The 9,976-nt window shown below is 42.8% G+C and overlaps 2 protein-coding genes across 2 annotated transcripts; one reads left to right on the top strand and one right to left on the bottom strand.

Annotated features, from left to right (window-relative positions):
• Positions 1–673: 673 nt before the first annotated feature.
• On the bottom strand, positions 674–4,645 carry LOC107491443 (uncharacterized). The gene has a single exon (XM_016112286.1). It carries the CDS (start codon positions 4,643–4,645, stop codon positions 674–676), a length of 3,972 nt encoding a protein of 1,323 aa, XP_015967772.1.
• Positions 4,646–5,964: 1,319 nt separating this feature from the next.
• On the top strand, positions 5,965–7,660 carry LOC127739575 (sucrose transport protein SUC8-like). Its single transcript, XM_016112287.3, has 3 exons — positions 5,965–7,194; positions 7,276–7,383; positions 7,481–7,660. The coding sequence occupies exons 1-3, from the start codon at positions 5,965–5,967 to the stop codon at positions 7,658–7,660; spliced, it is 1,518 nt and encodes a 505-aa protein (XP_015967773.1).
• The last annotated feature ends 2,316 nt before the right edge of the window (positions 7,661–9,976 follow it).

Below are 9,976 nucleotides of genomic sequence, written 5' to 3'. Positions count from 1 at the left end.
GAGGTTCGGCCTCGATCCATTTGGTGTAGTAGTCTATGGCGACAACGAGATATCTGAGTTGGCCGGGCGCTGCGGGGAAGGGTCCGACGAGGTCGATTCCCCAACTGCCGAACGGCCGTTCTGCCGATATGGTATTGAGTTGGTGTGGGGCGGCTTGGTGGATATTGGCGTGTCTTTGGCATTTGTCGCAGCTTTTTGCCAATTGTATGGAATCTCGAATGATTGTAGGCCAGAAGTAGCCAGCCCTGATGATCTTTTGGGCTAGCGTTTTTCCTCCGATGTGGTGACCGCAGCAGCCCTCGTGGATCTTGCAGAGTACGTACTCCGTGTCCCCGGGTTCGATACATTTGAGTAGGGGTTGCGAGAATCCACGTTTGTATAGTTGTCCTGCTATGATGGAGTAGTTGGCGGCTTCCCTTTTTATTCGCCTTCCCTCTTTTGGGTCTGGCGGTAGGGTTTCATCGAGGAGGTACTGTAGGATAGGGTATGTCCAAGACTCCCGGTTTGAGGATGCTAGATGCGCGTTGATTATCGTTGATACGGAAGGCGACCTAACGACCTCCTGAATTAGCGATTTGTTACCGTGTCCTGATTTTGTACTGGCTAGTTTGGAAAGTAGGTCCGCCCTGGCGCTTCGTTTCCTGGGGACGTGTTGTATGGTAATGCTTTCGAATCATTCCTTCAATTCGTTTACTTTGTTGAGGTATTGTTGGAGCAGGGGATCCCGTGTCTGGTAGCTTCCGTTGATTTGGGAGCTGACTACCTGGGAATCGGTATTTACTTCAAGGACCTTTGCACCGACTTCCCGGGCTAGGGTCAGACCTGCTAAGAGGGCCTCGTATTCTGCTTGGTTATTTGATACTGGGAATTCGTATCGTATTGATTGTTCAATTGTGATCCCGTTTTGGTTTTCGAGTATAATTCCGGCGCCTCCGTGAGTGGAGTTTGATGAGCCGTCGACGTGCAGTTTCCATGGTTCGGGGGTGAGCGTAATCGGAGTCATTTCAGCGATGAAATCGGTCAAGGCCTGCACTTTGATGGCGTTTCGAGGTTCGAACCTGATCTGGAATTGGGATAACTCGATGGACCATGCTAGCATTCTTCCTGCTAGGTCGAGTTTTTGTAATACCTGTTTGACCGCTTGGTCGGTTCGGACTGTTATGGGGTGAGCTTGGAAGTATTGTCGCAGCCGACGGGAAGCTGAGAGGAGTGCGAAAGCTAGTTTTTCTAAGCGTGAATAGCGAGCTTCTGTATACTGTAGGACTTTGCTTATGAAGTATATGGGTTTTTGCTCCTTTTTCTCGTTTTCCCGGACGAGTGCTGCTGCGATTGCCTCTTCTGTTATGGAGAGGTACAGGTAAAGTGTTTCCCCTGTTTGGGGTTTGGCGAGGATCGGTGGTTCCGCTAGAACCCTCTTGAAGTGTTGGAACGCTTCTTCGCACTCTGTCTCCCAATTAAAAGGGGTTTCTTTTTTCATTAGTTTGAAGAAAGGGATTGCCTTTTGGGCCGATGCCCCGAGAAACCGGGATAGCGCGGTCAGTCGGCCGGTAAGTTTTTGGATGTCTTTGAGATTTTTGGGGCTTGTCATCTCGAGGACGGCACGGCATTTCTCTGGGTTTGCCTCAACTCCGTGTTGCGTAATCATGAAGCCGAGGAACTTTCCTGCTTCCATTCCGAAGGCGCATTTTGCCGGGTTGAGCCGCATTTGGTGTTTTCGTAGGGTGTTCATTATTACCTTGAGGTCGTCGGTTAGTTGCTCACCGGATTCAGTCTTGGCGAGCATATCGTCTATGTAGACTTCTATTTTGTTTCCGGACAGGTCGCGAAATATCTTGTTAACAAGTCGTTGGTAGGTGGCTCCGGCGTTTTTTAAGCCGAAGGGCATTACTGTGTAGCAGTAGGTTCCGTCCGGGGTGATAAATGCTATTTTTTCTTCGTCTGGTCGGTGCATCGGGATCTGGTTGTAGCCGGAATATGCGTCCATTAAGCTGAGGTATCGGTGGCTGGATGCTGCGTCTACTAGCCCGTCGATGTTTGGTAGGGGGAAGGCGTCCTTCGGGCAGGCTTTGTTGAGGTCTGTGTAGTCGACGCACATTCGCCATTTTCCGTTAGATTTTCTTACTAGTACGACGTTGGCTAGCCAGGTTGTGTAGGGGAGTTCCCGGATGAAGTTGGCTTCGAGTAGGGCTTTAACTTGATTTTTGACCTCGGCGGCTCGGTCTGGTGACATTTTTCGTCTTCTTTGTGCTACTGGCTTAGCTTGGGGATCCACGGCTAGATGGTGAGATATTAGGTCGGGGTTTATTCCCGGCATATCGGCTGGTGTAAATGCGAACAGGTCTCTATTCTGTTTCAAGAGTTGGGAGAGTTCTTCTTTGAGGTCGTACGGGAGGTTTCTGTTAATGAAAGTGTATTCCTCTTTGGTTGGCCCTATTTGTAGCTTTTCCATGTCTCCTTCTGGTTCCGGTCTAGGTTGGCCGTCAAGTCGTGCGTCTAGGTCGGCAAGGAATATTCCGGCCGCGTCCCGGGATTTTTTCCTTAGGGCTAGGCTATTGTTGTCGCATTCGGCTGCGACTTCTCGGTCTCCGTGAATGGTTCCGACGGTACCGTCGTCGGTTCTGAACTTCATGAGGAGGTATTTGGTAAAGATGACTGCAGAGAAGTCGTTGATCGTTTTCCTCCCAAGAATGATGTTATAGGCTGTGGAGTCTTTTAGGACTACGAATTCAGATAGGATTGTCTTTCTCTGATTGCTTGTTCCTATGGTGATGGGGAGGGTAATCGAGCCATCTGGTTTGAGAAAGTTGTCCCCGAGGCCCGTGACGCCGTGGCGGTGTGTTTGGAGGTTGTCGTTGCGGAGCCCGAGTTTGTCGAAGGCTCCTCGGAAGAGGATGTTGGAGTCTGCGCCGGTGTCTACCAGTATTCTTCTTACTAGTCCTGTTCTGATTCGGGCTGAGATGACGAAGGGGGCATCTTCGGCCGAGGTGCCGTGTTGGCATTCCTCCGGTAGGAAAGTTATCGTGTTGTCAGCTGTGGCGACTGGGTCGTGGTGTCTGACGGCCATTATCTTGAGGTCTTTTTTCATTGTTAGTTTTGATTTGCTTGATACGTCATTGCCTGTGATGACGTTTACTATGATGGTCGGGTTTTCTTCGGGGCTTTCCCTGGGGGGTAGCTTTTGAGTTCTCAGGTTGCGCCCTTCTCTTTCTGGCGACTTGTCTCTGTCGGCGCGCCTTGGTTCTCTGATGATTTTGACGAATTCTGGGAGTTTGCCGTCTCGTATGGCCTGTTCGAGAGCGTCTTTAAGGTCAAAACAATCTTGTGTTTTGTGGCCGTAGCCTCGGTGGTAGTCACAGTAGAGGGTTTTGTTGCCTCCTGTCCTTTCCTTGAGTGGTCGGGCTCTGGGGATGACGCCTCGATCTGCTATTTGGTGGTATATCTCTGTAATTGGTGCTGTTAGGGGCGTGTAATTAGAGAATTTTCCTATTCTCGGTGGTCGGTTGGCCGGCCTGAGGTGGTCTTGTTGGTTCTCTTTGGGTGGTGGGTTGTGACGTGGGGCCGGGTTGTCGTGTTGGGTAGCGGCGTGCTGCCGTTTGTTGGCAGCGACGACCTGGCTGACTTCCTCGTCGTTGATGTAGTCCTTGGTGACGTTCTGAATTTCGTGCATGGTCCACATTGGTTTGGTAGTGAGGTGTTTGCGAAAATCTTCATTCATGAGCCCGTTAGTTAGGCAGAGGCTTGCAACGGAGTCCGTAAGTCCGTCGACCGTCAGGCATTCATCGTTGAAGCGGTCGAGGTATTTTCTTGTGGATTCTTCTTGCTTCTGTGTGACCCCTAGCAAGCTGATAGGGTGTTTGGCCTTGGTGATTCTGGTTGTGAATTGGGCCATGAATTTTCGTGCTATGTCGTGGAAGCTGGCTGTGGATCCGTTTGGGAGGGCGTTGAACCATTTGATCGCTGGTCCGGCGAGGGTTACCGGGAAGGCTCTGCATCGGACCGCGTCGGATGCTCCTTCTAAGTTCATTCTGGCCTCGAAGGCCGTTAGATGTTCTTGAGGGTCCTTAGTTCCATCATACTTCATGTCGGTGGGTTTGTCGAAACCTTTGGGGAGTTTTGCTCTTAAGATTCTTTCCGTGAAGGGCGTGGCTCCCATTATGATGTGGTCGTTTCTCGTGCGTTTCGTGTTTCGTCGTCTCGGGTCTTCGTCCGAGTCGTGTTGACGACTTAGATCGTGGGACGCGCTGCGGTGGTGTTTCTTATTGTATCGCCGTTCTGGCGATTTCTCGTGTCGATGGTTACGTAAGGTACTGCGGCCATCTCTCCTATCGTGTCGCCGGGTTGGCGACCTTCCGCGGTGGGATCGTGGCCTGGAAGTTGCCTGGCTTCCGTGCTCGTTGGCGTATTTTCCTCTGTCGGTCAGTTTGCCTTCAAGTTCCTGGACTCGGAGGCAGAGATCCTGGATGATCTGTGCCGCTTTGTCCCTTGCTTTCTCGGGATGTTGTGGGTCCGTGCCTATGTGTTCGTTCGTGCGGTGGATGGTGCTTGCTATCCTTGCTTGGTTCGTGACCTCCTGCTGTTCTGAGGCCGGATGACGTGGTCGGGAGTCGTCCTGGCTTGACGGGTTTTCCTCCAAGATGCCCTCCATCTGGTTCGATTGTCGCAGGTCCCCACAGACGGCGCCAATGTACAGAATGTCTCCGGTACGGTTTCAGGAGGAGGATCGGGAACCTGCGGATCGAGGCGGATGTCGGACAGTCCAAATGGAGCGGAGGGGAGGTACCTGCAAAGATACTCTCAAGTCAGAATGGATCTAAGAGGTAGAAAGTGTCAGGGATGAATGAATACCTGGAGGGACTTGGGTCCTTTTATTTATAGGAGATGGGGACCTGTCTTTATCTTATCTTATTTTGGTTAAGATAAGGGAGGTGTTTGAATTTGAAAGTTTGTTAGGAGCTCCATAGGGCCGGTTTTGGGCCTTTCGGAAGGGGGAGACGGGTTGGTCCGAGGAGCCGGGTTCGGGTCCGGTCTCGGGTTCGGGATCCGTGGGCCGGATCCGTAACATTTGTATAGTTTAAAATGAATATCTGTATGTCTCTGTATGAATTTACATCTATATGCTATAATTCACCTTAATTTTATTAACAGATTCTTAATGAATCTTAGAATTTTGAGTAGCTTTTTCTCTATCAAGTTCAGATATGGGAGAAAATAGAATGAAGTATATATATCTTTATTTAATTAAATAAACTTCAAATGTTAATTATTGATCTAGATTTTTATCTGAATCTCCAAGTATAAAAAATATTAAATAAAAAAAGATAAATATAAAAAAGAGTACTCGATGTTTATTTATTTAATTTGTTGGTAGATTCATTTTTCAATTGATATGACAATGAAAGTATTACAAGTATAATTTATGTCGATCTCTAAAGTGTGTATTGATATATCATCAATAAATATATTTAATTATTTTTATAATTTATATAATTCAATAATAAATAAATAATGGATATATAGTTACGTCTGTTTTTTCTTTTTCTCTCTCCTTGTTATAAGTGAAAAAACATTTTGTAGAGATGGAATTGGTTACTTACGCGAAGACTTATCCAAAAATGGAATATGAACAATTTCACTATTGCTCCGGTTTCGGGTCATATATGATTGAGGAAGACATGGCCAGACTGGTTCAAAGCCAAGCATTGAAAAACGTGATATATGTGTTACCATATTAAGAATTAAGATAAACATTAAGCTATCCTGGATTATCGGTTAACAGCCATTACTTTGGGGTGAGCTTGGAGTTGTCTCTGCAAAGCATAAACTATAAATAAAAGCACTTCTCATTCGTTCTCCATAAGCAACAACTCCGAGTCCTTCTTTGATTCAATTCCGAAGCAATTAATCCATTTTTTGCTTCAAAGGAAAACCAAGAACTGAAGGGAACAGAAGGGACGTGTTTCTAAAATGGAGTCCCCAACGAAGAGCTCACTTCAGCTGGAGACGGCTACAACGACGAATATCACACCCATTTTGAAGATTATTTCAGTTGCATCCGTTGCAGCTGGCATTCAGTTTGGGTGGGCCCTACAACTCTCCCTCCTCACACCATACGTCCAACTGTTGGGGGTTCCACACGTATGGGCCTCCTTCATTTGGCTGTGTGGGCCCATCTCCGGGATGGTAGTCCAGCCTATTGTGGGATACTACAGTGATCGTTGCAACTCAAGACTCGGCCGTCGTAAACCTTTTATCATCACTGGAGCCCTTTCTGTCATCATCGCCGTCTTTCTTATCGGATACGCTGCTGACCTCGGTCACTCCTTCGGCGACGACATTACGAAGAAAACCCGCCCTCGAGCTGTTGCCATATTCGTCATCGGTTTTTGGGTGCTAGATGTGGCCAACAACATGCTCCAAGGGCCTTGCCGCGCCTTCTTGGGCGACCTGTCTGCCGGAGACGAGGGCAAGATCCGAATGGCCAATGCCTTCTTCTCCTTCTTCATGGCGATAGGTAACATCCTCGGCTACGCGGCAGGTTCATATGAAAACCTACACAAAGCATTTCCGTTCTCGAACACGGAGGCATGTGAAAAGTTCTGCGCTAACCTCAAGAGCTGCTTCTTCATCTCCATCCTTCTCCTCCTTACCCTGACCGGCCTCGCCATGTTCTTCGTTGAAGACGTTCCCCTCTCAGAGGCCAAGAAAAATGAAGACATTGAAGGCACTGAGGACTCTTCTCGTTCGGCAGGATGCTTTGGAGAAATCGTTGGGGCGTTGAAGGAGCTGAAGAAGCCAATGTGGATCTTGATGCTTGTAACAGCATTCAACTGGATCGGTTGGTTCCCATTCTTCTTGTTCAACACCGACTGGATGGGGAAGGAGGTGTACGGAGGTAATGTGGGTGACGAGGCCTACGACAAGGGTGTCCGCGCTGGATCGTTGGGTTTGATGATAAACGCCATCGTTTTGGCAGTTATGTCATTGGGGGTTGAACCGGCTAGCAAAATCATGGGTGGAGCAAAGAACCTTTGGGGTATTGTTAACTTCATCCTTTCCGGTGGTTTGCTTTCTACTATTTACATCACCAAGGTCGCTGAGTTTGACCGCCATCTTGCCGGCCATTATGTTCCTCCAGCTACCGGCGTAAGGGTTGGTGCCATGACATTCTTCGCCGTCGTCGGTATTCCACTTGCGGTAATCATCGATCCTACTTTCTCCTTTCATTAATTTATCGAATTCGTTTTAGCTTATGCGGTGGTTTGTTTTTGTTTTCAGATCAATTTCAGCGTTCCATTCGCTCTAGCATCAGTCTACTCAGCTACCAGTGGAGCAGGCCAAGGCTTGTCTCTTGGAGTTCTCAATCTTGCCATTGTGATCCCACAGGTTTGAATATATATATTCTTAATTAATTGGGATTATGGAACTAATTTAATAAGATATTTAATGACTCAAATTTATATTATATAAAATGTGTATGTAGATGATAGTGTCAACAGTAAGTGGACAAGTGGATGCCTGGTTCGGCGGTGGAAACTTGCCTGCATTTGTGATGGGTGCGATAGCGGCTGCTGTGAGTGGTGCAATGGCAATTGTCATGCTTCCGTCCATAAAGAAATCTGATGCAGCCAAAGCTTCTATGGTCGTTGGTGGCGGACACTAATCGTAAAATAGTAGGAAATTCACTACAAGAGACCCTTTTGAATAACACTTCGCATAAGATACAGAATGTTCATCATAAAATACAGAACGTTCATATTAAGATGATTATGTGAGTGCTATCTAGTTTTTTTATGTACATTGAAGTATGTATCACTAAGACAAAAGGTCCAATCTTACTGTTCCCATTATTTCTCTAAATTGAGATGATAGAATAAGTTTTTACGTAATTCATATTCCAAAAGTGTACTTGTGAGATGGATTGAATATACTCAAACGCCTTGCCCCAAAATTTATCTCTTGTGTGTTAAGTTTGGTTGGTCTTGTATGCATTTATTTATTTACTTCTTCAACTTTAACTTCGCAGCAAACATTTGTTGTTTATCTATCACATATACGCATAGGAAAATTTTTAGATTTTAATAGCTCTTGGCCCATTTTTTTTTATTATTATAATTGTGCTCATATATTCCAGTTCATCAATAATTTTGCTTTCCAAAGCCACTAAAAGAGTAGTAATGCTCTAGCAATAAAGAGTTGGATATTGAAAAAAAAAATCTATAAACCCTTCAATCTTAAAGATTTTTTTTGAAATTTATTTTATAATTTTCTCTTTTTCTAAAACAATTACTTAAAAATATTGGAACTAAAATAAAAATGTTAAAAATATTATCTACTGATGAAACTTGAATATTATTCATAACAATATTTTACAAAGGAAAAATACTAATCTACAAGAATCGAATAGAAATTCTATTTATTAACATACTTTTTAAGTGATCTGTCATATAAAAGCTAGTACTAAATTTAGAATTCCGATTTATCATCTAAGATTTTTTTTAACACCAAATATAATCCACTATTATTAGTAATCTTTAATAACAAATGAAGTTTTTAGTAATCTTTTTACTTTTAATATAACTGCTTGTTTGGGTATTATTATTTTAATAAAAAATATTTTTTTAATGAAAAAAGAAGCTTTTATTTTTTATTTTTTAGTGTGTTTAGTAAATTTCTAGTAGTAAAAATAAAGCATTAGAACAATAAAAAAATATTTTTTTCAGAAAGTAATTTTTTATATCTTTTTTAAAAGATTTTTTTAAAAAAATATTTTTCTTATAATAAATAAAAAATACTTTTATATTGTTATATCCAAACATAATTGATAGATAAAAAATTTTTTTTGCATAAGATACCCAAACATAAAATTACTTTTACTTTTCTATAATATCTTTTAAAAAATATAACTCAAAAAGATATTTTCTTAAAAATTCACCCAAACAAACCCTAAGTCATTGTGTACTTAATCTTAATATAGCTCGTCTTTTAACTATTATTTTTTAGGTCTATCTTTAGTAAGCTCAAGTCTTCTGAGCTTTTCAAATATCCACAAGAATCGAATAGAAATTCTATTTATTAATATACTTTTTAAGTGATATGTCATATAGAAATTAGTATTAAATTTAAAATTTCGATTTATCATCTAAGGTTTTTTTTTTAACACCAAATATAATCCACTATTATTAGTAATCTTTAGTAACAAATGGAGTTTTTAGTAATCTTTAATAACAAATGAAGTTTTAGTAATCTTTTTACTTTTAGTAATCTTTAGTTTTTGCTTGAATTGTGTTCACTAAGATGTTGTTCCTGGTTAAATTTACTTTGATGCTTAATTAAAGGCTTTTGCTGATACAATCCATAGGTTCATGCAGAAATAAATGATCATAAAAACATGAGAATATGTTCCACATTGAAGCATGAAAAGTTGTCAGCTGAAGCTGTGAGACATCTTAGTAGGAAAACTTAACTTATTGCTTGAGATTAGTTTACTTGTCAAGCAGATCTGGAAGATTTGAGGACAGGTTCTGTCAGTTAAGCATTGGAGAAATTTCATAATTACAGTGATTTGGAAGATGAAAATCTAACAATGCGGTTAGAAACATCATCAATTCGGACCAATTATTAATGGCAGTCACTAATTTTTTTTACTATTAACGTCTAGAATTTGATGTAGCCATCGTGTCTTTTCTAATATATAGGAATTTCGTTTGTATTTTGATGCTGTTTATTATTACTTCTCAAAAAATGAAATGTACACACTCCATTGATTGTCTATTCAAGAAGTTTATGCATTGTTCACAATAATCATAAATGACTTGCTTACAAGCCCATATGGTATCAGCATATTGCTGGAATCTTTGTTTGAGCAATGCTAGGGCCAGCAATATTTGTGATTGGTAGTTATCAACTAGCTATTAATGATGATTTGATGGTGTGAGATTAGTGTGAGATTTCATCCAATGGCTCATATTTCTTTGCT

The sequence above is a fragment of the Arachis duranensis genome, chromosome 5 (genome assembly GCF_000817695.3).
Source record: "Arachis duranensis cultivar V14167 chromosome 5, aradu.V14167.gnm2.J7QH, whole genome shotgun sequence".
NCBI lineage: Eukaryota > Viridiplantae > Streptophyta > Magnoliopsida > Fabales > Fabaceae > Arachis > Arachis duranensis.
Note: the sequence above shows the minus strand (reverse complement) of the source record. Positions and strands in the feature narration are given on the sequence as shown.